Source organism: Eptatretus burgeri, chromosome 11, assembly GCF_056783735.1.
Source record: "Eptatretus burgeri isolate ZD-2024b chromosome 11, Ebu_testis_v1, whole genome shotgun sequence".
NCBI lineage: Eukaryota > Metazoa > Chordata > Myxini > Myxiniformes > Myxinidae > Eptatretus > Eptatretus burgeri.
Genome location: NC_140971.1, coordinates 74349263 through 74374056, shown reverse-complemented (window position 1 = coordinate 74374056; position 24794 = coordinate 74349263). Strand labels below are relative to the sequence as shown.

General features: G+C 41.6%; 1 protein-coding gene and 1 pseudogene across 3 annotated transcripts in view; one reads left to right on the top strand and one right to left on the bottom strand.

The window, feature by feature from the left end:
* The window catches only part of SNTG2 (syntrophin gamma 2), a 322790-nt gene that overhangs the window by 41553 nt on the left and 256443 nt on the right, over nt 1-24794 (bottom strand). For all 3 annotated transcript variants that reach the window (XM_085847014.1, XM_085847013.1, XM_085847016.1), the window contains exon 16: nt 24682-24774. In XM_085847014.1, the coding sequence (XP_085703140.1) occupies nt 24682-24774 (93 nt within the window). The remainder of the gene's footprint in view (nt 1-24681; nt 24775-24794) is intronic.
* LOC147017392 (signal recognition particle RNA) lies at nt 23397-23537 on the top strand (annotated as a pseudogene).

The window sequence follows — 24794 nt, the reverse complement described above, 5'->3', positions numbered from 1 at the left end:
GCAAGCAAACAGACAGACAGAATAACACACGCAACCAACCAATACACTTGAAAAATCTTCATTTTTCGCAAGTAACAATCAAGATAGCACGATACTTGCAAAATCCACCACCTCACCCCCCCCACCCACTCCCCAAAAAGAGGGTTGCCGTGGATACATCAAATTATAAATTTCATTTCGATTCAAATTGACGATCTTCATCAAAGCTCAGGTCAATCGGATGAAAATTCATTACTTTTCATATGAAAATTGATTTTAGAAAGTTGACCTTGAGTTGACCTTTTGACTTCAAAAATAGTTGCTTTCCAAAGTCAGTGATACACGATGCAATTTAGAAATTCGACTTCAAGATGAGCTTTTACCTATGACCTCAAGATCAATAGCATTCTCAATTAGCAGATTAAAACAAGTTTTCTATGTAAAACTTGGTGAAGTTTTGTGAAGATTGGTTTAAAATTGTGACCTGTAGGTGGTTGAGACAGACAGACAGACAAACAGAACAACAAAGTCGATCGACCAATATACTTATAAAAAAAAATCTTCGATTTTACAAGCAACAAACAGAAAGAGAAACGGACAGGATAATGTACGCGACCAATTAATATACTTGAAAAATCTTCTATTTTCGCAAGTAAAAAAACAAACGGACCCAAATGCAATACCCTCTCCTTTGGTGAGTGTAAAATTAACAATTGCTCAAAGGTGTGGAAACATCTTTAGATTCGTTGGTGATTTATGAGCAATTAATGATGGGTTTGTATTTGATCAGCTTCATGATGATACAGTATATTTCCAAAATAACTTTAATTTTAAAAGGAAAACTGAACTCACACTTCAGTTGTTTTTCTAGAATGACAAATCAACATCAATAATAATAATAAATTTCACTCCAAATATTTTGATAAACGAGATGCTTTTCCATTTCACATTGAACGAATGCATTTCCGAGACAACAAGACTCCCAAAAAGCTATTCTATAGTACGGTTGCAGGTGAAATAATTCGGACAGAGAGCAACCACACAACGCACTGAACTTGTCAATAGATTAATACAACCAGTCAGATATATGCTAACCCAGTTAGCAAATTAAAACAAGTTTTCTTTGGGATCATAAAACGACACCAAACAGAATTGGTGAAAAACAATATGAATAGTAAAAATAGGATCAAGAGCACGTTCTGAAGCACATTCTGAAGCTCACTTAGATCAAGAGCAACAGTCACTCAAAACCCCCCAGCAAATCTCATTAGATCCTGATTTTTTTAATTCCGTGACCAAACTTTGGTACATCATGGGTGATGAAGGTTGTGGTTAAGTTTCATTGAAATTGTGTGTATAGTTTTGGAAAGAAGAGCATTTGAGGGGGGGCTCAAACCCCCCCGCAGACCCACAGAGACCCTGATTTTTTTTTAATTCCGTGAACAAACTTTGGTACATCATGGATGATGAAGGTTGTGGTCAAGTTTCATCAAAATTGTGTCTGTGGTTGCAGAGAAGAGAGCAAATATATATATATATATATATATATATATATATATATATATATATATATATATATATATATATATATATATCTTCTTCTTCTTCTTTCGGCTGCTCCCGTTAGGGGTCGCTACAGCGGATCATCCGTATGATCCGCATAGTGATTTGGCACATGTTTTACGCCGGATGCCCTTCCTGACGCAACCCTGGTCGCTTCTTACGACACAGGGATATGGTACACCTATTTTAACCGGGGTATACACCGGCCCAGTATACTGGTACTCATTTCGCCGACCTCGGAAGGATGACAGGCTGAGTCAACCCCCTGGTGTATTAATTCAGTGGCCCAACGGGGCTTGAACTCAGGACCTCTTGGATCCCAAGCCGCTGCCCTAACCACTGCGCCAACACCAGGCTCATATATATATATATATATATATATATACATATATATATATATATATGTATATATATATATATATATATATATATATATATATATATATATATATATATATATATATATATATATATATATATATATATATATATACATATATTGGGGGGGTGGGTCAAAAACCCACACGCAGACCCCCTCTATGAGCACAGATTTTGATGCGGTCGATAAACTTTGGTTAATCAGGTGTGTTGAAGGTTATATATGCCTGGTGTTGGCTTAATTGTTAGGGTGGTGGGCTTGGAATCCGAGGATCCTGAGTTAAAATCCCACTAACTGTTGAATTAATACCAGGTGGGGTTGACTCTGCCTGTCATTCTTCTGAGGTCAGCAAAATGAGTGCCATCTTGCTGGTTTCCTGTGTTGGAGTGGTGACCTGTGCCCAGGATTGTGGATTGTGCCCAATAGCCAAGAAATGGATGGATGGATGAGAAGGTTGTGGTCAAGTTTCATTGAAATCATGTGTAGTTTAAGAGAATAGAGCAAATACCTATTCTTGGGGGGGAGGGGGTCAAAACCCCCTATGTAGATCACCTTAGTAAGCACAGATTTTGATACGGTCAATATACCTTCGTTGGGCATCAGATATGAAGCTTGTGGCCAAGACTCATAAAAATCGTGTGTTTGGTTCAAGCGATAATGACTGAAGTGTTTACAGATCGAATGATGACTGCCAGATTGTCTCACTCACTCACTCACCTGCGGACACTGCTCGATTGCATAAGCTCACCTGACTAAAGTCCAGGTGGGTTCAAAATTTAATTAACGACATATTTACGTAAGTAGATTATTGAAAAAATATGTATATTTCAAACAATTTTCATTGATTGTGGGAGACATTGCAGCATGTAGAGAATTTGTTATAAATAACCGTTTGATGATTTGAACAGCAGGTTGATTCAGGGGTAAGTGGGGTATATGTGCTGCGTGGTGGACATGTAATATTTAAGGTAAGATGTGCATGATTTAATATATGTACAGTATTATCATAAAATGGAATGTGTGATGGGAGTTGGAAGTATGTGATAATACATTAAATCCTCGAGCAGAAAAGTTTGAATAGTGATGTTGCTTTGATGGGTTAACTGACTGCCTGGACACAACTGAGGTGGTGTATCTACCGATGTAGGTTATCTACTGATGATCAGCGACCACCGTGGTCGCTGACTGAGCCGAACACAGCCCAGTTATAAATAGCCTATCACTGGCGGTGTAAACCAATGAGCGCGCATCCCGATTCCATGAAATCGGGCTTCTCACGAAGTAGCAGTTCCATGTGACGAGTTAGGCGTGGTAATTTACTTGAGTTTCCATTACGCGGGAACGGACAACATCTGACGACTTAGACGAAGTGACGACTTACAGACTTTATTCAAAGGGATTTAACATTAGATAAATTCAAGACTTTTTGACGCTGCCGACTTAAGCGAAGTGACGAGTTACACGTTGCCGACTTATGCGTAGTCTACTGTATGTATGTATATATATATATATATATATATATATATATATATATATATATATATATATATATATATATATATATATATATATATATATATATATATATATATATATATATATATATATATATATATATATATATATATATGGATACAAATAAACATGACATAGTGACCAAAGCTTCTCGTGCTGCACTCCTCAGGGTGAAAAATCGCAGCAAGTGAAGGAGGAACTGAAGACACGTGCTTTATACATCGGTCTCAATAAGGAAGACGCTGATTGGTTCAGCCGTAATGACATCACGGTTAATCTGAACACCCATTGGTCAGCTCATCATCTTCACCTCGAGCTCCCATTGGCTGGAGCAGAGTTCGCCGATGATTCACATCTGCAACCACATCCTGCATAGAGGAGGGAAGGCTTTCCCCTAAGTTCCATTCACCATTTGTTTCCGTACTTCCCTTGATCTTTCCATGCTGAAAGAGACACATAGGTCGTACAAATTCCTTTTGACGACATAGTATTGGATCGGTGGTAAGGATGAAGGTTACTTCCAACATACGTAAATGAAACGAGCTCCGACCTCGGTTCAATATCCTGAACATATCTGCATTGTACTGGTCTGTACAGATCGGGTTGGCAACCAGGTGCTGTGCAATGGCAGATAAAGCAGGTACAGTGGCCGGTGGTTGCTGGGTATTTCTCCATGCTCGCACCGGTTGTGTTCTCACCCTCACAATCTTTCTTTGAATCGCCAAGGGGACGTGTTGTTTGATCCGATCAGCCAATCTTAGTGTTGTGCGGCACACGAACCGAGCTTCACATCGGCACTTAAACTCATAAATAACATTGCTGGTTTGTGAGGTGGGGAGCACATCCTTGTTGACTGACATCAGCAAACGGCGAGAGGTAAAGATTACTCGGGGTTGCACAGCCAGAAACGTGTTGGACACAATATGTTTGATTTGTACTTCAAACCTTCGTGATGATTGCCCTTTCCAGGGCATCCTGATATGGACTGGACATTTGTGAGGACCCATCGTCAAATCTTTTGTCATGTTTAGAAACTTGTGTATGTATCTCTTAACTATATGCTCAGGATAACCATTCTCATTGAGCATATTCATGATTTTGTCAATTTCAGCAGGAAGATTACAAGTCGAACAAATCCTCTGTGCTCAACCTAAATTTTAGGAATAGTCGATACTGTGCAATTATTTAAGAGAGGAGAGGAGAAGAGAGGATGGGAGAATTGTGAGGAAAAGAAATGAAAAAACGATGCGTGGGTGTTTGTGTGTTGTTTTGAAATCGGGGTTACACAAGTATGGTTTGACATTATTTGATGAGGACGGTCTCATACTTATATAGATTGTGGCTCTCAAAATACAGTAATGCATTTATTTAAAAATAAATTTGAAAAATGGCTCTTCATTTTAGTTGCCTGGTGTCAGGGAAGTAAAATAAAAATCCATTTTTGTATCCCTAATATCTTGGTAATCTCCATGTTATGTTTTCAAGCACAAATATTTTCAATGGATTGCCCGGTGCTCACCACTTGGCTCAGAATGTCTATCTTTCAAGCAGCAACAAACCATAATCAAAGAGAAAAGCCATGACTAAAGGCACTGCATGTCTATTGTTGGGGCTAGCAAGTGTCTTGTACATAATCTTCACATTTACAAACCAAAGCACCATCACAATAAGTTTAAGACTGAATATCTGGTTGGGGATGAACTCTATGTGGAATTACCTAATTATATCTTCCGGAAAAACACCTGTACATCATCAGAGGCACAGGTCCAACTCTTTTTAAACATGGTAAGAACACCCTCACAGCACAAATTTGAGACAAATGTAACATCATATCACTGCCCAGAAAATCATATTATATTACTATGATCTCCAACATTTACGATGAAAATTATAAAATCCATCGCTATGAAAAGGCAGTATATGCTGGTAATATGAATTTGTGAGTTAATTTGAAGATTTGATGTGATTTTCCAGCTCTGGCCTTTGATATAACCCAGGAGATATTTGACTAATAAAGATATTAAGAGACAATCTGTGGCTGCTAAGTCAGTAAGGTTTTTGAGCAGGTCTTTCTCAAAGGGTTATGTAAAGAACCTGAATGTGCTTAAAATTTCATCATCTTTCAATGAACCTGCAATTAACTGGTCTTTTGAGAGCTGAGTCAGCATTCTATTGAACAGGAACTATATTTGTGACTTGCCAACTGCGATGAAATGGAACTGCTTTCCATTGAACTTCAGGCAGGCACAGCTGGCTGAGTGGTTAATGGTAGTGGCTGTTCGGCCATGAGTATTACTGAAGAGTGCAGATTTGCGGCCCAATACGTGACTTTCAAAATGACGTTTAAATGCTAAATGAAGCCTTGTGCACCTGTGCTGTGTGTGTGTTTACATTGATTTGGTTCTGCCTGCCAGGCACTTTTAACCTGCCGTTGCGAGCATGAAATCTGTAATTCAAATAATCTCTCAAACATAATTTTCAGAATTTAGACGAAAGAGTGACAATTTCAAAATGGTTAACCATCATTGTTATGTTCCTTTATGCAAATCAGACTCACGGAAATACAAAAAATATAAGAAATACCCATGGAAGAGAGGAATCGGGTTTTCCTGTAAATACAATTAGCTCGCGGTGAAGGTGGTAATAGCACACAAGGACACTTCTCCTTTCACCAATAGATGCAAAATCTCGTATAATTTATCTTGTGGCCCCAGAACAAATAAATTTCTTTTTTCTTATAATGGCACTCAACCCACACAACTGCCATTCCCAACTGATCCCAAACATGATTGATAGTAAATATTGTCATGGTTCTGCAAAATCGGCACTCCCCTAAGGTAATGGCATACAACATATAACGTGTCCTGAGACAGTGATTTCATTAGTATTCATTTTAGATAGCCTGTCCCTTATGTGTAGTGGGCTTATGGGACAATATGTGTTGTGTGGGCTCTAGGTAGTGTTTCCATTTCCATTCTTTGCCCATTTTTCATTATTTACATTATTTTACATCACTGCACATGACCTTTCCGCATGCAATGTTGGTGTATGAAATGGTGTATGAAATGCTTCACACCAAAGATCAAAACAACAGGGGCAAGTCATTTGCATACGCATGCCATTTCCCATTCAAATTGCTGGTTGTTATCCAACAAACGTTACACCTCACACTTCAACAGACTCGAACCTCAATGCTGCATAATTTCATAAACTACCACACCGCCTTTATAAAAAAATTACCAGAATCCATTGGACCACAGCCCAAGCTTGCTTACCTTCACCATTAATAGCCACAATGAACGACCAACCATCTCCATCATGAATCACCACACTGCAACCATTATGCTACACCACCACTACCAATGCTCAACCACCGTCACCACCAACATTCAACACTACCATCTGGACTGGCAGGAGATGGGGAGGCAGATGCCCATAGTAGATACTCACATCGGGACACTCTGGCCTGTAACTTGAAGCGCAAGTATGCACTGAACTCCGTTCGACGTCATTTGGATAGAACTAGTGGTCTGCTCATATACGGTCTTCATTGGGTGTCCAGTGTGTGTTCGTGGCCGGCAAGTGCAACCAAATACCCTGGCATCATGTTAATCTCGGAGCTCAAGCAAATGTTGGAGTTCAGGATGAGCAAGGTTATTTCCACTGCCGAATCCTCGCATGGGTGGAGCTAGTGCCGGGGTAATGGCCCGTATGCCAATGAGGGCACTGGAAAGCTCTATCAGCACATCCTGGTCTGACTCAAGGATCCACCCTCCGCCAGGGAATTATAAAACACCAGATTCCGCATAAAAAGTGAGTCAGTCGGTTCTGGTTCCTGACATTCTGTTGGTTAATGGTCAAGGACAACAGAGCTTCGCGGAGTGAACAGAGCTAACGGAACAGAGTCCACAACCAAGCAGAAGAGCTAGACGCCAGACCGGGTACAGTTTTAGTCAGTACACTTACAGACCTCCTTACACTTCTTTGTAAGCCTATTTTCTTACATGTTCTTTTCTTTGTTTCCATCTTGTCGACTGAGTACGCACTAAAAGAGTAACAACGATTGCCCGGGCCTACTGATTTACATCTCTTGCATCTTCCTCTCTGCACATCACTTGCTAATCACCACGCCCCTCATTGCACCTCCCTCTGACCATGCACCATAGAAACCATCAGTTTTCCTCCTTCTTCCCCCTCCTTTGTGACTGGGTTTGAGTTGGTCCATCAACCTTGCCTGGTAATCGAGAGGTCGTAAACACTTCAAAATCTGTCTCTCTCTGTCTGTCTGTCTGTCTGTCTGTGTCTCTCTCTCTCTCTCTCTCTCTCTCTCTCTCTCTCTCTCTCTCTCTCTCTCTCTCTCTCTCTCTCTCTCTCTCTCTCTCTCTCTCTCTCTCTCTCTCTCTCTCTCTCTCTCTCTCTCTCTCTCTCTCTCTCTCTCTCTCTCTCTCTCTCTCTCTCTCTCTCTCTCTCTCTCTCTCTCTCTCTCTCTCTCTCTCTCTCTCTCTCTCTCTCTCTCTCTCTCTCTCTCTCTCTCTCTCTCTCTCTCTCTCTCTCTCTCTCTCTCTCTCTCTCTCTCTCTCTCTCTCTCTCTCTCTCTCTCTCTCTCTCTCTCTCTCTCTCTCTCTCTCTCTCTCTCTCTCTCTCTCTCTCTCCCTCTCCCTCTCTCTCTCTGATTCTGATGATGCCTGTCATGCGAGAATAGATAAGATTGTCGAAGTTTTAGGATCGGAATAACTCTGCACTGTCTCTCTTGTGTTTGTAAATGATTGCATTTATTTTGCCACACCAACAAGCCTTGTTTTCCTGTGCTGTACATATTTTCTGTGTAATAAATCCCCTGCCAATTGTACACATATCTTTCCTTGTCCTTGTTATGAATACATTATTTGTTATGATAAATGCACCCAGTTTGTAGCATCTTTTCCTCCATTGGTCCAGCATAGTCCATACATAGCATTAGCCGGGAAACTTTATCCCACCAAATGGCTCTGTACATTAGCTTGGAACTTGGCAGCTCCGCTCGGCTACACCTGATCAGAGAAGATAAGACAAGTACATATTGAGGGCATGAACACTCCTTAATATCGTCATTCAAAGGAAAGGTAACCATACAAAATAATGGCACTCTGCCAAGATTTGCGGTACCTATCGGTGTTTGTGGTTGTTCAACAACCTGCTGGAGTGCCGGGTTATCCATGCTCGGTGGCCTCAGGACTGGGTGCTTGGGAGGAACTCGAGTGCGTTCCCCTCATAGTGAACCTCGAACCACGGGCCATAACAATATCATCATTTTAAACTTAGCCAGTGCAGAGAAGCCCCATATTTCCAAGTATTTTCAGTTTATTTTAAAGTTATGTGAGCTATTTCATGCTATAATCATTATATTGCATACATGACATACATCCAGTCCAGTGTGACCACTCCTCATTTTCATAAATGCCAAGGTGAGCCAATGAAAAAAGCCAAGAATTCACAAGGTTTCGGAAAAGCGATGATAACAGAAAACCTATACGCCAAGAAAACCTATAGAAAACCAAGACGCCAAGGTGAACAATGAATAGCCAAGATCTTGTGAAAAAGTCAAGGAGTGGTCACACTGATCCAGTCACCCTGATGGACCTCTTTACCAGGGTATTCTGTGCATGCGCACCGAGCATTCGGAGCAGGATTACATAATTTGAAAGTCGTATATTGGACGTCTTTTCCGTACCCTTCCTTCCCTCCTAATTTTTTTCTCATATATTGGGATTCTTTTTTTTTTTTTTTTTTTTTTTGTATACCTTGGTCGAGGCTCGTATGAGAGTTAACACACAACTCACAGCAAGGAGGCATGAGACAAGAGGGCGGGAGTGGAAGGGACAAAACAGTGGGGAACAGACACATTAGGTGAACTGTGGAAGGGAGAGGGATGGGGATGGGACGGGGAACATGGCGAAGAGAAGATGGACATTTCAGGGACTTTCAGGAAGGAAAGCAGGAGAAATGAAGGAATTGGGCTTGGGTGGATTATCGGGGGTTGAAAAGATCGAGGATTTGGATGGGGGAAGATAAGAAGTGGTGGTGAACAGCTGTTTTGAAAGCCTGGAGGGAAGAATGGGAAAGAATAGAGTGAGGAAGTTTATTCCAAAGGCGGGAAAAAAGAGGAATGAAAGAGTGAAGGTGAGCAGTGATTCGTGATTTTGGTAGTTTTACCAGAAGGGGGTTGTTGGCGGACCTTGAGCGCCCTGTGGAAATGTGGTGGGGACAAATCGCAGAGAGAGCAGGGGGGGCAAGGCTGGAGAGGAGTCGGTAGAAGACAGAAAGACCACCGACCAACCTGCGGTGATTGAGTGAGAGGCCCAAAGACTCAGCTTCATTGCGGGAGATGCCGATGATCTTAAATGCCCTGGTTTCGACAGCGTGAAGCCGAGAAAAGTGGGAGGCAGGAGCACCAGCCCAGAGGGGAGAGCAGTACTCCATCAGGCTACAGACAAAAGCTTTGTAAGTGGTCAGGAGCTCAAGAGGGCCGAGGAAGGACTTAGCACGACGGAGGATTCCCAGTCGGTGACTGGCTTTTGAGGCGAGGTTGGAAATGTGACTTTCCCAGGAAAGGTCATGGCAGATAGTGAGACCTAGAAGCTTGAAAGAAAAGACTTCTTCCAGAGGATTGTTGAGAAAGTGGATGGGGGGGTTTTGTAAACGGTCCTTTCGAAGAGACATAGTGAGAGTGTGAGATTTGTCTGGATTGAAAGACATGTTCCACGTGTTGGACCAGTTTGTGATTTTATCCAGATCTGCAGTGAGCGAAGAAGCTGCTGCTTGCCGGTCTGAGGGATGACAGATGGTACGGCAGAGGGTGGAGTCGTCGGCAAAGAGAAATAGAGGATTTTCCAGAGAGTCCGAGAGATCATTGATGAAAACCAGAAAAAGAACAGGGCCCAGAATGCTACCTTGAGGAACTCCAGCCTGCACAGGAAGAGGGGATGAAAGAACTCCATTTAGGGCCACGCGTTGACTGTGACAGGAGAGGAAGTCTGCGAGCCATGAGTGGAGATGGCCTTGAATACCATGGGAAGAGAGTTTGGTGAGTAGGGCAGGGTGCCAGACTGTGTCAAAAGCACGTGATATGTCCAGGGATACGGCTCGGATTTCCTGTCCGGCATTGAGGACCTCCATCCATTGTTGGGAGAGCAGAAGCAGCACATCCAGGATCGAGTGACCTGGTCTGAAACAAAATTGATTTTTTCGGAAATCGAGTCATTGGAGAAGTGGAAGGATTTGATGTCTGAAGCGATGATGGATTCCATAACCTTGCTGATGATTGGGAGAAGGCTGGTTGGTCTGTAGTTGCAGGGATCTGTTTTTGCACCTTTTTTTGCAGGGCAGTAATGTTTACTAATTTCCAAGCAGATGGCAGATGGCCTTGAGCAAATGAGAGGGTGAATAGAACAGAGAGAGGGTGAGCAAGAGCAGAGAAGCAGGTTGTTCGGACAGTTTGGGGTGGTTGCTACACATACAAGTAAAGTTTAAAGAATTTGTTATAAATTTCATCAACATTTATGTAAGGGGATGCTTCTTCAACCATATGAAGAGGTTCATGATTACTTTGCCTGGTGAAGAGGGTGAAATTCTAGGAGACTTTAATTGCACTCTAAATCCATCCTTTTACCAAGTAGGTCAGGAGCCATACAATCTTTCTGTTAGAATATTACAACAAACGATAACACTGTTAAGCTTGAGAGATACTTGGCATATACAGTACCCCTCAGACAAAGCTTTTACATATAAGAGTATCAGAGGTGGCCACATCTCACAATCCCAGCTCAACAGAATATATGTGTCTCACCATTTGTGTAAGAGTGTCAGTGACTCTGGGATAAAGGTTGCCCATTTTGTAGACCATAATCTAGCCTGGATTAAGTTTTCCATGGCTGAAACAACGTGAGGTCCTGGTTTTGGCAACTGAACAATGCCTTAGGTCAAGATGAAGTCTTTATGTCAATGTTTGTTAACTTCTGGAAAGCCTGGAGTAATAAAAAAGGAGACTTTTGCTCACTTGGACTCTGGTGGGATGTAGGCAAGGTACAACTGAAATTACGATATCAGGAGTACTCGTATGGATTGAGCAAAACATTTGGGGCAGGAATCAAAAGGCTGGAAGAGTAAATGCTGCATTTTGAGAAGCGACTGACCACGGTTACCTCGATTGAACTGCAGGCTTACGAAGAAAAGAAGAACACCCTTAAAGCATGTAGTCCTGTGAAGGTACGAGGGGAATACGTGCGCTCTCGCTTGCAGTTTCTCTCCGAGGATGAATATGTCCTGAATTATCTCAAATGGGTGGAAAAGTGCAAAGGTCAATTCAGAACTGTATCAAGTGTTTTAGCAGAATTTGGCTCCTTGCTCAATGGCTCGGAGAGTGTTCTAAAATGAATTAGAGTCTTTTACATGAAGCCATATTCGTGTAAGAGCACAGATGTAGGTGCATGGGGCACCTTGTGGAGCAGTCTTCCTGAAGCCTCTGTGGAAGACCGAGAACGACTAGAGCAGTGATCTTCATTTTTTTGTTAGAGGGGGGCCACTTTTGCTGAGAAAGCATCAGTGTTAGAGCCGCCGCACCACCTGCAGGACTCCGTAATGGCTGCAATTAGGCCCCACCCCCACGTTCTCTTCTTTGTTGTTGTTCTTCTTCTTTGTTGTTTTTTTTCTTCTTCTTTGTCTTATTTGTTACTCTTCTCTCTTCTTTGCCGAACTCTTCTTTGTTGTAAACTGGGCTGCAAGCTTCATTATTTGCATCCTGCAACCATATCCTGATGTAGTTTTGTGACTCTTATGCTTTGCGTTTGTACACTTATTTGAAACCATTGTGTCAATTTGATAGCATTAATGGTGGATTATAATGGGGTGTTTTCATCTTTGTGTATTATTGGCGCACTTTAGGCCACCAGGGGCCACCAGTGGCTCGCAGGCCATGCAATGAAGAACAGTGAACTAGAGAATCCATTATCTTTACAAGAATTGGCAACCGCCGTACATAGTCTATCAAGAGATAAATCCCCTTCAGTGGATGACTTATCATGTGAATTATATGGGAAAGTATGGGACTTGGTTGGACTTGATTTCCGAAGCATTGCTCTGGAAGCATGTGATACAGGCCTAATGCCGCTTTCATGGTGTCGAGTGATTCTGGCTTTGATTCCCAAAGGAGGGTGACTTGAGAAACATGAAAAAGTACCGCCCAGTGTACCTGCTGTGCCTGGACTATAAAATCATGGCAAAAATGTTGTCACTCCATCTCGCACCAGTGCTGACAAAATTAGTCACCCCTGACCAGTCATATGCAATTCCTGGTAGAACAATACACGACACCATATCCCTGGACAGAGACTTAATACAGTACGTCGACATGACTCAGACTCAAGTCGGATTCCTTTCCTTGGATTAAGAGAAAACCTTCGACCAGATGAATCATGATTATCTATTTGAGACCCTGCTGACTTTTAGGTTAGGAAGGGGATATGTCGGCATGATCAAGACGTTGTACATGTCACCAGAATGCCTAGTAAAAGTCAATGGTTACTTGCTCATGCCCTTTCCATTTGAGAGAGGAATACGACAAGGATGCACCCTGTCCGGCCAACTCTACTCCCTATGTATCTTTCCTTTGGTTGATGAGGCAAAGGTCAACTCGTATTGTGGTACCATACACAGGGTCTCCCTCAAACTTTTTGCATATGCAGATGATGTGTTAGTGTTTGTAAGTAGTCCAAGGGATATGCAAGCCATTTATGATTGTCAGCAGGTCTATTCAGCGGCATCATATGCCACAATAAATTGGAGAAAAAGCGATGGGATTCTGATTGGACCAATGCAGACCATGGAGTTCCCAATACCCTTTCAGAAATTGACATGGAGCTGCAATGAGCTAAAGTATTTGGGGGTGCATTTGTCCACTTCTCGTGGGTGCTCACCACTTGATAACTGGAGCACTTTAGGGGACAAGATAGAGGTGAAGTTAAGAGACTGGAGTGGGCTACTAAAAGTCCTGTCTGAGGGGGAAAAACCACTCATTATTAAAAAGTTTATCATTCCAAAGTTAGTATTCAAGCTCTCTTGCATAAGTATTCCAAAAGAGTTTCTGGTTAAGATGCAGAGGAAGATATTGGATTACTTTTGGAATGGTAAACATTTGGTTTCCTCGGGCATTCTGAGCTTGCCTTTGGCTGAAGGTAGACAGTCTTTTCCCTGCCTGCGAAGCCAACACCATGCATCCAGGCTGAAGACCATTCAATGCCACCTTCATGTGAACCCTGCACCACAATGGTGCTCAAGGGCCTCATACTTCTTCAGCAAAGTGCTCAATCTTGGGTACAAAAGTTATATTTTTGTCACTACCTCACAGAACCTGTCTCGTGCCACATTGCCCTTGTTTTACCAAGAAATACTGAAGGTTTGGCAGGTAATCAATATAAAAATAAACCAATGTCACCCGCAAGGTGACCCGTATCTTGCCAAAAGGTGACCACGTGTGACTTCTTTAAGGTCACACTGAGGTGAACACAGCTGCTATTCACCAGGAGCGACTCCTTGAGGAATATCTGCCTACAAGAGATTCCGATGAGAATCGTTCTACAGAGTAACCATGAAAAATATGCTTTTGCCTCATAATGTCACCAAATGACTTCATAATGTCTCAAGTTTGACATATCTAGAAAGCACTCATCGAGGTGTTCAATTTGAGGTACTACATGATATGGTTCCTAAAACTTGAAAATTTGACCTTGGGGTCAAATATGTTTGACCTCAGGTGCTAACCATGAAGGTCAAGGCCAATCGCCATCAAAAATTAATCAGCTGAGCGCCAGCCCATGAACTATATTCCCATGAAGATTGAAGACGATCCGATCAAAATTACTAAAAAAATAAGAGTTTCGTCGACTCCCCTGATTTGCGACAAAGTGACCTTGACCTTCAAAATTTTATGCGCTGAAAGGGACCTCCTATAGGCCTCTGATATGCGAAGTTACAAAAATTTCCAATGATAACTGTGCTCTGCAGAGTGATTTATGCGTGATTACAGACCAAACAAAAAAAAAAAAACATATGAAGGGCAAGGCCAATCGCCACCAAAAATTAATCAGCTGAGCGCCAGACCATGAACTATATTCCCATGAAGTTTAAAGACGATCCGATCAAAATTACTCAAAAAATAAGGGTTTCGTCGACTCCCCTGATTTGCGACAAAGTGACCTTGACCTTTGACCTTGACTTTCAAAATTTTATGCGCTAAAAGGGACCTACTATAGGCCTCTGATATGTGAAGTTACAAAAATTTGCAATGATAACTGTGCTCTGCAGAGTGATTTATACGTGATTACAGACCAAAAAAAAATAATAATAATAATAAAAACATTTGAAGGTGAAGGCCAATCGCCACCAAAAATTAATCAGCTGAGCGCCAGACCATGAACTATATTCCTATGAAGTTTGAAGACGATCCAATCAAAATTACTCAAAAAATAAGGGTTTCGTCGACTCCCCTGATTTGCGCCAAAGTGACCTTGACCTTTGACCTTGACCTTCAAAATTTTGTGCACTGAAAGGGACCTCTATAGCCCTCTGATATGCGAAGTTACAAAAATTTCCGATGATAACTGTGCTCTGCAGAATTTTTTATACGTGATTACAGACAAAAAAAAACAAAAAAACATACAAGCTGACTAACATATCTTGCAAAACTTCGTTTTGGCAAGATAACAACAGATCCTCATCCAGGCAAGGACCTGTTAGAAGAACCACTCTTTCCCTCTTTTACAGGTCTCAACCCTGGCCTCCTTCTCGATAAGAAGATCCTGTTCAAGTTCTAAAATTGTTAATTTTGATTTGATTGATGAGATTTGAAGAGGATTTGCATATTTGGTCATTTAATTCAACCACCAATTATTGTTGAGGTCAATTTTGGTTTTATGGATTTTGCAACTATCTTGCTCTGCAAGATGTCTTTTTCTTGTTCTGTCTGTTTGTATGTCTGTTTGTCTGTCAATCGCCTACAGGTCACAATTTAAAAGCGATCTTCACAAAGCTTCACCACATGGTAAAGTTTGACATAAGCAAGAAGCCTATCGTTTCTGACGGCAAAAGGTCAACATAGACCAAAGGTCGACAAATTTGTCGAATTTCTAAAATCCTCAATTTTCATCCGATTGACTAGAAATTTGAACAGGATTTGCATATCAGCTGATTGAATTCAACCACCAATTATTTCTGAGGTCAAAACTGGCCAAAAGGTCAACATAGGCCAAGGGTCAGCAACTTATGTGAGATTTCTAAAATCCTCAATTTTCATCTGATTGACTTAAAATTTGAAGAGGATTTATATTTCAGATCATTGAATTCAACTAGCCAATTAGTTTTGGGGTTAACATCGACCAAAAGGTCAAAATAGGCCCAAGGTCAACAACTAAGACGGTATTTCTAAAATCCTCAATTTTCATCCCATCGACTTGAAATTTGAAGAGGATTTGCAATATCAGGTCACTGAATTCAACCACCAATTATTTTTGAGGTCAATGAAGGCCAAAAGGTCAACATAGGCCAAATTTCTAAAATTGTCAATTTTCATGCAATTGACTTGAAGTTTGAAGAGGCGTTTCATATTTGGTCACTGAATTCAGCCACCAATTATTGAGGTCAAATTTGTTTTTATGGATTTTGCAAGTGTCGTGCTCTGCATGACGTCCTTTTTTGTTTGTTTGTCTGTTTGTATGTCAGTTGCCTCCAGGTCACAATTTTGAACTGATCTACATGAAACTTCACCACCTAGCAGAGTTCATCATAAGCAAGAAGCCAATTGTTTTCAGGTGAAAAGTCAACATAGGCCAAAGATCAACTTTGTCAAATTTCTCAAATTTGTTTCATGGACGTCGCAAGTATCATGCCATGCACGACATCCTTATTGTTTTAATATTACACAGGTCATTAACAAAGGATATGCCACTGCTGATCACAGAAATGAAATAATTTCCCATTGCTTTAGCAGCTCTGTTTACAAAACAAATGCAGATACACAGTTGAACCAAATGTGTATCACAAATCGAAAGTTGGGGCAGTCACAATCATCCCCCCCCCAACCCCCACACTCCCTTAAAGTCTGAGGCACCATCAAAGAAAAACGTTTTTGATGTCCCGCCCATAATGAGAACAATTTCACATCCAATCTCCATCCAGTATGACAATCAAGTGAGGATATTTTGAACTTTGTTTATAGGTCAAATTGTCGAAAGAATAAGTGGTCATTCCAGGCTGTACAAAGACAGTCAATTTTGATTACGTTAAGAAAATGGAATTCAATATGCACATTACTGTCACAGAGAGTAATTAAAGTTAAATGATTTTAGGATCAATTTATATAATGAAACATCGGGGAAAATGGTCAAGTGTCATCTTACCTCTTAAGGTACATATCATTGCAAATTAGATTCAATTATAGACAAATGATTAGTCTCAACTACTTTCCTTTTGAGCTCCCTTGTCTTGTTGCCTCCTTTCTCAATTCCCTTCAAACCCCCTCCCCTCCCTACCTCCCACCCTTAATCCTTGTCCATAGTCAGAGCTGATATACAGCTTGTAGAAATTTTGACTGTGGATTCTATGTTGTTTCGGCAAAGACATTTGTAACTGCTGAGGAAATCAACTTTATAATACAAATTAATTAAAAAAAATTTTTAATGCAGCACTAATTAGTATGAGTCACCAACAGGCAATGTTGATGGTCGAAAAGTCAGGAGGTCCCGAGCCTTGCCTGCTGAGCAGCGATATTAGTTCGCGGTCTGTTAACTTGCGAATATATGTCTATTACACAACTACAGTGGCTTGCAAAAGTAGTCACTCCCTTCCAATAATACCACATTTAGATGAATTACCAATTATGTAGAAACAATTTTTCCAAATGAACTTTTTTATTCATAACTGAAGAGATCAAACTACACACTGTTATAGTTGAAGGAGGTTACGTGTCAGGAATACCTGCAAAAAAAATATGTACAAATCAAAATTCACTGGTTGTAAAAGTATTCAGCCCCTGAGGTCAGTACTTGGTGGAAGCACTATTTGCAGCAATGACTGCTATGAGTTTTTGTTGGTAGATCTCTACCAGCTTTACACGGTGAGATGGTGAAATCTTTTCCCATTCTTCACGTGAAAATTGCTCTAATTGTGCCAAGTTTGATGGAGATTGTCAATGGACTGCAATCTTCAAGTCTCACCATAAATGTTCAATTGGGTTCAAATCAAGACTGACTGAGCCACTCAAGAACATTTATTTTCTTCTTGTTCAGCCACTCCAGTGTGGCTTCAGCTTTGTCTTTTGGATCATTGTCCTGCTGAAATGTGAATCTCCTTCCCAGTTTCAAATTCATGGCTGACTCAAGCAGGATTTCATCAAGGATTCTCCTGCACGTTGCACTGTCCATTGTCCCTTCTATCATGCCAGTCCCTGTTGATGAAAAGCAGCCCCAAAACATGATACTGCCACCGCCACCATGCTTGACAATGGGGATGGTATTGATTGGGTGTTTGCAGTGTTCAGCTGCTTGTGCCAGATGTAACACTTTGAATTTAGATCATGAAGATCAATTATCTCGTCTGACCACAAAACTTTTCTCCACATGCCTGCAGTGCCATTGAGATGCTTTTTCGCAAACTCCATGAGAGCTTTTAGATGCATCTTTTTCATTCATGGCTTTTCTTGCTACCTGTCCATAGAGGCCAGCTTTGTGAAGAGAACGGGACATTGTTGATTGATGAACACTGATCCCCATCTCGGACATAGAGCCTTGCAGATCTTTCAAAGTCATTGTTGGATTTACAGTGACATCCTGAATCAGTTCGCTGTTTGCCCAGCTGCTGAGTTTGGACGGGCGACCTGATCTGGGTCGAGTCCGGGTGGTATGATACGTCTTCCATTTCTTAATGATGGATTTCCCCGTACTCAAAGGGATAATGAGTGACTTTGAAACCTTTATATAACCCTTCTGCACTACATTATTTCTGACTTCTTTGGAAAGTTCCTTTGTCTTCATGTTTGCATTGTTGTTTGACCGAGTGAGTTGCACATTAAAACTCCGACGATAAGTGGGGGAGCTAAATTAGCTAACCTGGAATGTAGTTCCGTGGAGCTGATCAGATGGTGCATCATCAGTCAGTCCGTCTGTCTGTCCTTCTGTCAGTCCACAAATACTTACAACTTCTTAGCTGAAACGACACATATGATTTCGATGAAACTTTGCCACAACATTCATGACCGTGTATGTACCAAAGTTTGTTCATGACATTAAAAAAAATTAAAAACAATAATGAGCGCTTAAGGGGTCAATGGGGGGTTGCCCTCCAAAATAGGTATTTGCTTTCTTATCAGAAACTACACGCATAATTCCCATGAAACTTGACCACAACCTTCAGCACCCGTGATTGTTCATGACATTTAAAAAATAGATCAGGGTCTAAAGGGGTGTATGGGAGGGGGTTGCCCCCCAAAATATGTTTTCTTTCATCTCCGAAACGACACACGCAATTTCGATGAAACTAGACCACAACCTTCATCACCCGTGATGTAACAAAGTTTGTTCACACCATTAAAAAAAAAATCTGTGTCTCAGGGGGTTTATTGGGGAGGGGGAGGTGGATTTCCCCCTAAAATAGGTATCTGCTATAACATTGGTTCATTGGTACATTTTGCTGATTCCATCCCACGATGACTTCCTCCTCAGTATCATTATTTTGCCAGGTGAGCGCCCATGGGTATTGCACAGATTTTTTTTTAAGTTGAACCACTGATTACATGCAGGTGAAACCTATTACACTTATTTTGTAACTTTTCAAACAAATAGTTTGCTCCTGAAGTGATTTAGGGTTAATTAGGCAAAGGGTTTTAATAATTGCGCAACTGAGAATCATCTGATATTCTCTGTTAATATAACTTGTTCACATTTTATCTGCATTTTTTTTAGCTTTATCACTTTGGAGTAGTTGGTGAAGACTCTTTGTATTAAATTTGATTTGAAAGCATCATAAAAGAAGCTCAAGTGCATCAGGATGTGAAATCTTTGGAGGGGGGACAAAGGGGGGGGGGGTAAGGGAGTGCATACTTTTGCTTGCCACTGTATGTATAACCGGTTATTTGTGAATGCAATTTCTTCTTCTCATTACATGATTTTGTTCCTTTTAAGGATTATGAACCTTGGAATAGGAAGAAGAAAGGAGCACAATGTCCGTAAGATCTTACTTAAACTTCACTGATGCCTGTCATTGTTGTTAACCCTCCTTTGCAGCATCCTAATGATGTGCGTTAGTCGAACCTCACCCGTCATCTCATCATATCGCTCAAAGTTATACACTAGCGGTGCCACTGGAGAATAGTGAGATTGGGGTTGGTGGAGCGTCACCCACATTGAACAGCTGGGGTTTAAAGCCTCAATCACCGAAGCAGAATTAAAAGAACAAAACACACTTGCTATTATATACAGTAGTATATCCAGGGAACCATACAATGTCAAAGTACAAAGACAAATTTGTCGCAAACTTTCCGACAGGCTATAGAAAACAGCAATGGCTACAGAAAAGTAAAATGTGTTTGAAGCAATTTTTCAACAATGTGTTGTTGATATATTAACGAACTATTATCCCCCGCCCCCCCCCCCCACCAATGAGCACTGATCTTTAAGAAACGGTGCAATGGTGCTGCACACTTCATGATGGAATTTTGCCACCAGCGTGGTATCGTCATGGATAATCTATTCCAATATATGCAATGTGGCTTGCATGGTTCACACAATCATATGGCAGGTCATTGTGTACGATTCACTTCACTTCACTTGACAAAAATTAAGAAACGATGTGGCAGTGTATGAAGCATGATAAAACATTCTGATGAGTTCAGCAACATGAGTGGTATATTATGCCATGTAACGACTCGCTCTTCAATGGCTTTGTTTGTTTGTGCTGTAAAAAATCTATGTGCAAATCATTAGGGATGATTAAAGGGCTGATAGCCTAGACTCTAGAGCAGAGGTGTCCAACCTGTGGCCCGCGGGCCACATGCGGCCCTTAGATGGATTTATGCGGCCCGCGGGCCACATGCGGCCCCTTAGACGGATCTATGCGGCCCGCGGTGCCTTATTCAGTTTACATTACAATGCGGCCCGCGATACTGCCAATTTGTCAGGGTCATTGATCAAAGCGTTCTGTAATTTTTATTATGATTTTGATTCATATTAGACACATGTGTTTTTAACACGATTATTCATTACCTTCGCATTCTGCGAAAGGTTATGTTTTGGTCGGCGTGTATTTATTTATTTATTTATTTATTTGTAATCTTGTGATTCGTATAACTCAAAAAGTATTAAACCGAATTGCATGAAATTTGGCGGGATGATTGGTTATGAGCCAGGAAGCATTCGATTAGATTTTGGGATCGTTCGGGTCAAAGGTCAAGGTCAAGGTCACGAAAAGGTCAAAATCGTCTTTTTACGATAACACGGTCAATTTTTAGTCAATTTGCATGCAACTAACACCGAAATGTTCAGAATTCAACGCCTCATCTTGTGATATGCAATATGACACAATGACGCCCATACTCTTGTTACCGGTTAGGGGTCAAAGGTCAGGGGGGTGACGACCTTGAAAACGAGATTACCTTCTCTTGTTGAAACGTTGTATTCACCGAGCTTGCGAGTGAAGACTCGCCAAAACGACGTGAGTTGATTGTTGTTTAGTCCATAGCCCCCGAAAGTCGGGGGGGCAGTGGTCATGACATTATAGATATGTGGTTTGTGTCATAAGACCATTCATATGAAACCAGTTCCCCACACTCATACCAAGAACAAAAAAAGTAGTGGCGGCGAAGGTATGCGCTCTATGAGTGCCCGTTCTAGTTTATCATATTCATTGGCAAGAAAAATATACTCAGCACTAATTTTTGTTTAAATTTCCGCATATTAATTATATTTTTTCCGGAATTTAGCGTCCTTTTTTGAGGTGCGGACCTCCGCCCCTCACCACTTTGGTTTTGTGGCCCTCCGCCCAAAAAGGTTGGAGACCCCTGCTCTAGAGGTATGCACACTCGCCTCTCGGCCGTCTTTCCTGGGCTCAAATCTCAACTCGGCAATAAACAGTCATCTGAGTGTTTTGCAGGCAGAGTGATTCATAAGTGTGTGCCGTCTCTTGGATGGGACATTAAACTGGCCGTCCCATCTGCCAGTATTTAGTTGTGAACGTTAAAGATCTCACAGTGTCCTTCATGAGGAGGAGGCGAGCTATCGCCGGCACCCTGGCCAAATTCCAAATTCCTGCCCTGACTTCCGGTGTCAGAGTGGCGACTCATCCAGGATTGTAACCCTAGCCTTCAAAACCGTTTCGGCAGCACCGCTGCTCCATATAGAGCATGGTTCATGATGCTATCCATCATCAGCAACATCCTGACTAAATTAGAAATTCCTGCTCTCACCTCCATTGAATATTACATCGCTGGTACAGCTGCCAGCGCTGCTCATGATGCGACCGACATGTGATGCTGCAGACATGTGTTGCATACGAAGGAGGAATTAAAGAAGAGGAGGAGGAAGGAGAAGGATGATCAAGAAAATGCTACACTCCAGTCGATGTCAATATTGGACCTTCAAAATGATATAATCTGCTCCAGAATGATCGGTATGTATGCGCGATGCCCCTCAGCAGCAATGATGATTAGGAAATGATTCCGTATATCGCGTGCACAACATAAGGTTTGTCACCTAAAATGGTTCCCAAAGCTTCTGAAAGAAGCCAAAAATACTTGGAAAAGTATGTGAGAGAAAGGGCTTGTGCACAGCAAAAGAGATCTTGCAGTTTTCCAGATTGCAAACTCGAGAGCCGGTGCAAGGCCCGAAGGATAATAAACTGGCCTGTTCTACCAAAACCCCCAACAGATCGCCACCAGTGAATGGATTTTGAACATTGTAGTAATGCCTCTTGTGATTGTGTCAGGCTTGGTATTATATTTAATGGAGTCTGCAATCAGAAAGACGATGCCACACACTTCGCAGATGGAGACACCGTATCTGGTTTGGGTGCTTCTTAAAAGTTAATAGTGAAAGGTAGTTCATATCTTGTGAACGCACAGGCTAAAGTTTAAAATCACCTTTTAAAATGATGAAATGTACTCTTAATCATGTTGGGAGTGGGGGGGGGGGGTGAGGGGAATGTATTGTTTGTTTGGTTCACCGGTCACAAGAGGAATTGCGGTGGATTTGTAAATCGATTGCTGAAAGGAGTTCATTGAATTCAGAGAGAGAGGGTGTGCGTGTGTGTGTGTGTATGTGTGTGTGTGTGTGTGTGTGTGTGTGTGTGTGTGTATGTGTGTGTGTGTGTGTGTGTGTGTGTGTGTGTGTGTGTGTGTGTGTGTGTGTGTGTGTGTGTGTGTGTGTGTGTGTGTGTGTGTGTGTGTGTGTGTGTGTGTGTGTGTGTGTGTGTGTGTGTGTGTGTGTGTGTGTGTGTGTGTGTGTGTGCGCTGGGTGCATGACTGTCACCGAGGAAATGATAAGAACTCGACACCTCTCATCTACAGATACTTGGAGTGTTCCTATATTTTTGTGAGTCTGATTTGCATCCAGAAACACAACAAGTATGTTTAACCATTTTGGAATTTACACTCCTTTGTTTAAATGCTGAAAATCAAGTTTAAAAAATGATTTGAATCACAGATTTCGTGCGAGTAACGACAGGTTAAAAGTGCCCGGCGAGCAGAACCGAGTCAGTCAAAACACATTCACAGCCCATGCGCAAAAGGCCTCATTTAGCATCCATACCTCATTTTGAAAGTCCTGTATTCTCACAATCGGATATGATTCTCACAATCGGATATGATTACGACTGCGTTTTTGTATTCTGGCACGAGTCATTTATTCCTGCCCTTATTTTCAGTCTATCTACATATTGCCTAGATACCGGGCGTAGTGGCGTGCGCCTGTAATCCGGCTACTCGGAGGCTTGGGTTGGAGGATCGCTTGAGGACGGGAGCTCTGCGCTGGGCCGTGCTATGAGAGGGTGTAGGGCAGCCTGGAATAATGGCGAAACCCAATCCTTATCCCTGTGTCGTAAGAGGCGATCAGGGTTGCGTCAGGAAGGGCATCCGGCGTAAAATCTGTGCCAAATCAGTATGCGGATCATAACGGATGATCCGCTGTGGCGACCCCTAACGGGAGCAGCAGAAAGAAGAACAACAACACAACATATTACCGAGGAAAGAAATGGCAGGTTTTGTTTCATCTCTCTTTTCACTCCAAAACAATCTTTGCTCGATATCTCTTCTTTAAATTGGTGAATGAAGTTCAGTTTCATGGAGTCTTTCTCTTCTGTTTCATATTTTAAACGATTTATCAAACCTGGTCTGACATCATTGATGACACATTGGGTTGGTCAAAAAGGCATACTCCTTCCACTTTTCTTCATGGTACCCTCTGTGTTTGAATGTGATATCAGACAATGGAAGCTGTTTGTGCAATCCTTCCTTTTGTAAGCAATTCATCTTGATGATAAAAGTATAAGTTGTAAGCATAGGTCCAAGAATGACTACTTAAAATTCTGGCTTGTAAGGGTTGTTGGCGCTTATAATTTAATGGGTCTGTGAGACCCACCGCTGTTCTCCTTGATATTATGTCATAAGGAAGGGGCCCATTTGCAAACAAAACTAGAAAGGCACTCGGTGGAGTACATACCTCCACCACATAATGCCTGGTCCACGAAAACATCATAACTTTTTGAAATATCATGCTATATAATCGTTTTTGAGCCATATCTCTCACTGGTGAAGAATCAATATAAAAATTAAATAATCCTCGTGTCAAGATCTGGATTCGGATCTTCAACAAAATCGAAACAATTCGTCGTGGTTACACATCCAACATGTCCACCAAGTTTCATCTGAATCCGTCCACAACTTTTTGAGATATCGTGCTATATATCATTTTTGACCCCATCTCTCAATGGAGAAGAATCACTTTAAGAATTCTAGTAGTCGGATCCGGATCCGGATCTTCACCAAAATCTAACCAGTTCGTCCCTATCACACACCCAACCTGTCCACAAAATTTCATCCGAATCCATCAACAACTTTTTGAGATATCCTGCACACAGACAAACAAACAGACAGAAAGGGGTGAAAACATCACCTCCTTCACCTTCGGTAGCGGAGGTAATAATTCCTCGCTTTTAATTATTGAAACGCCTACCTTGGTGTTGAAATCAAAGCAGGTGAATCCATGGCTGAAATCAATCTTCAGGGTTAGTGCCTGCCCTTTGTATGAACACCTGTACGTAACACACTGACACGGGGGAACAAGGG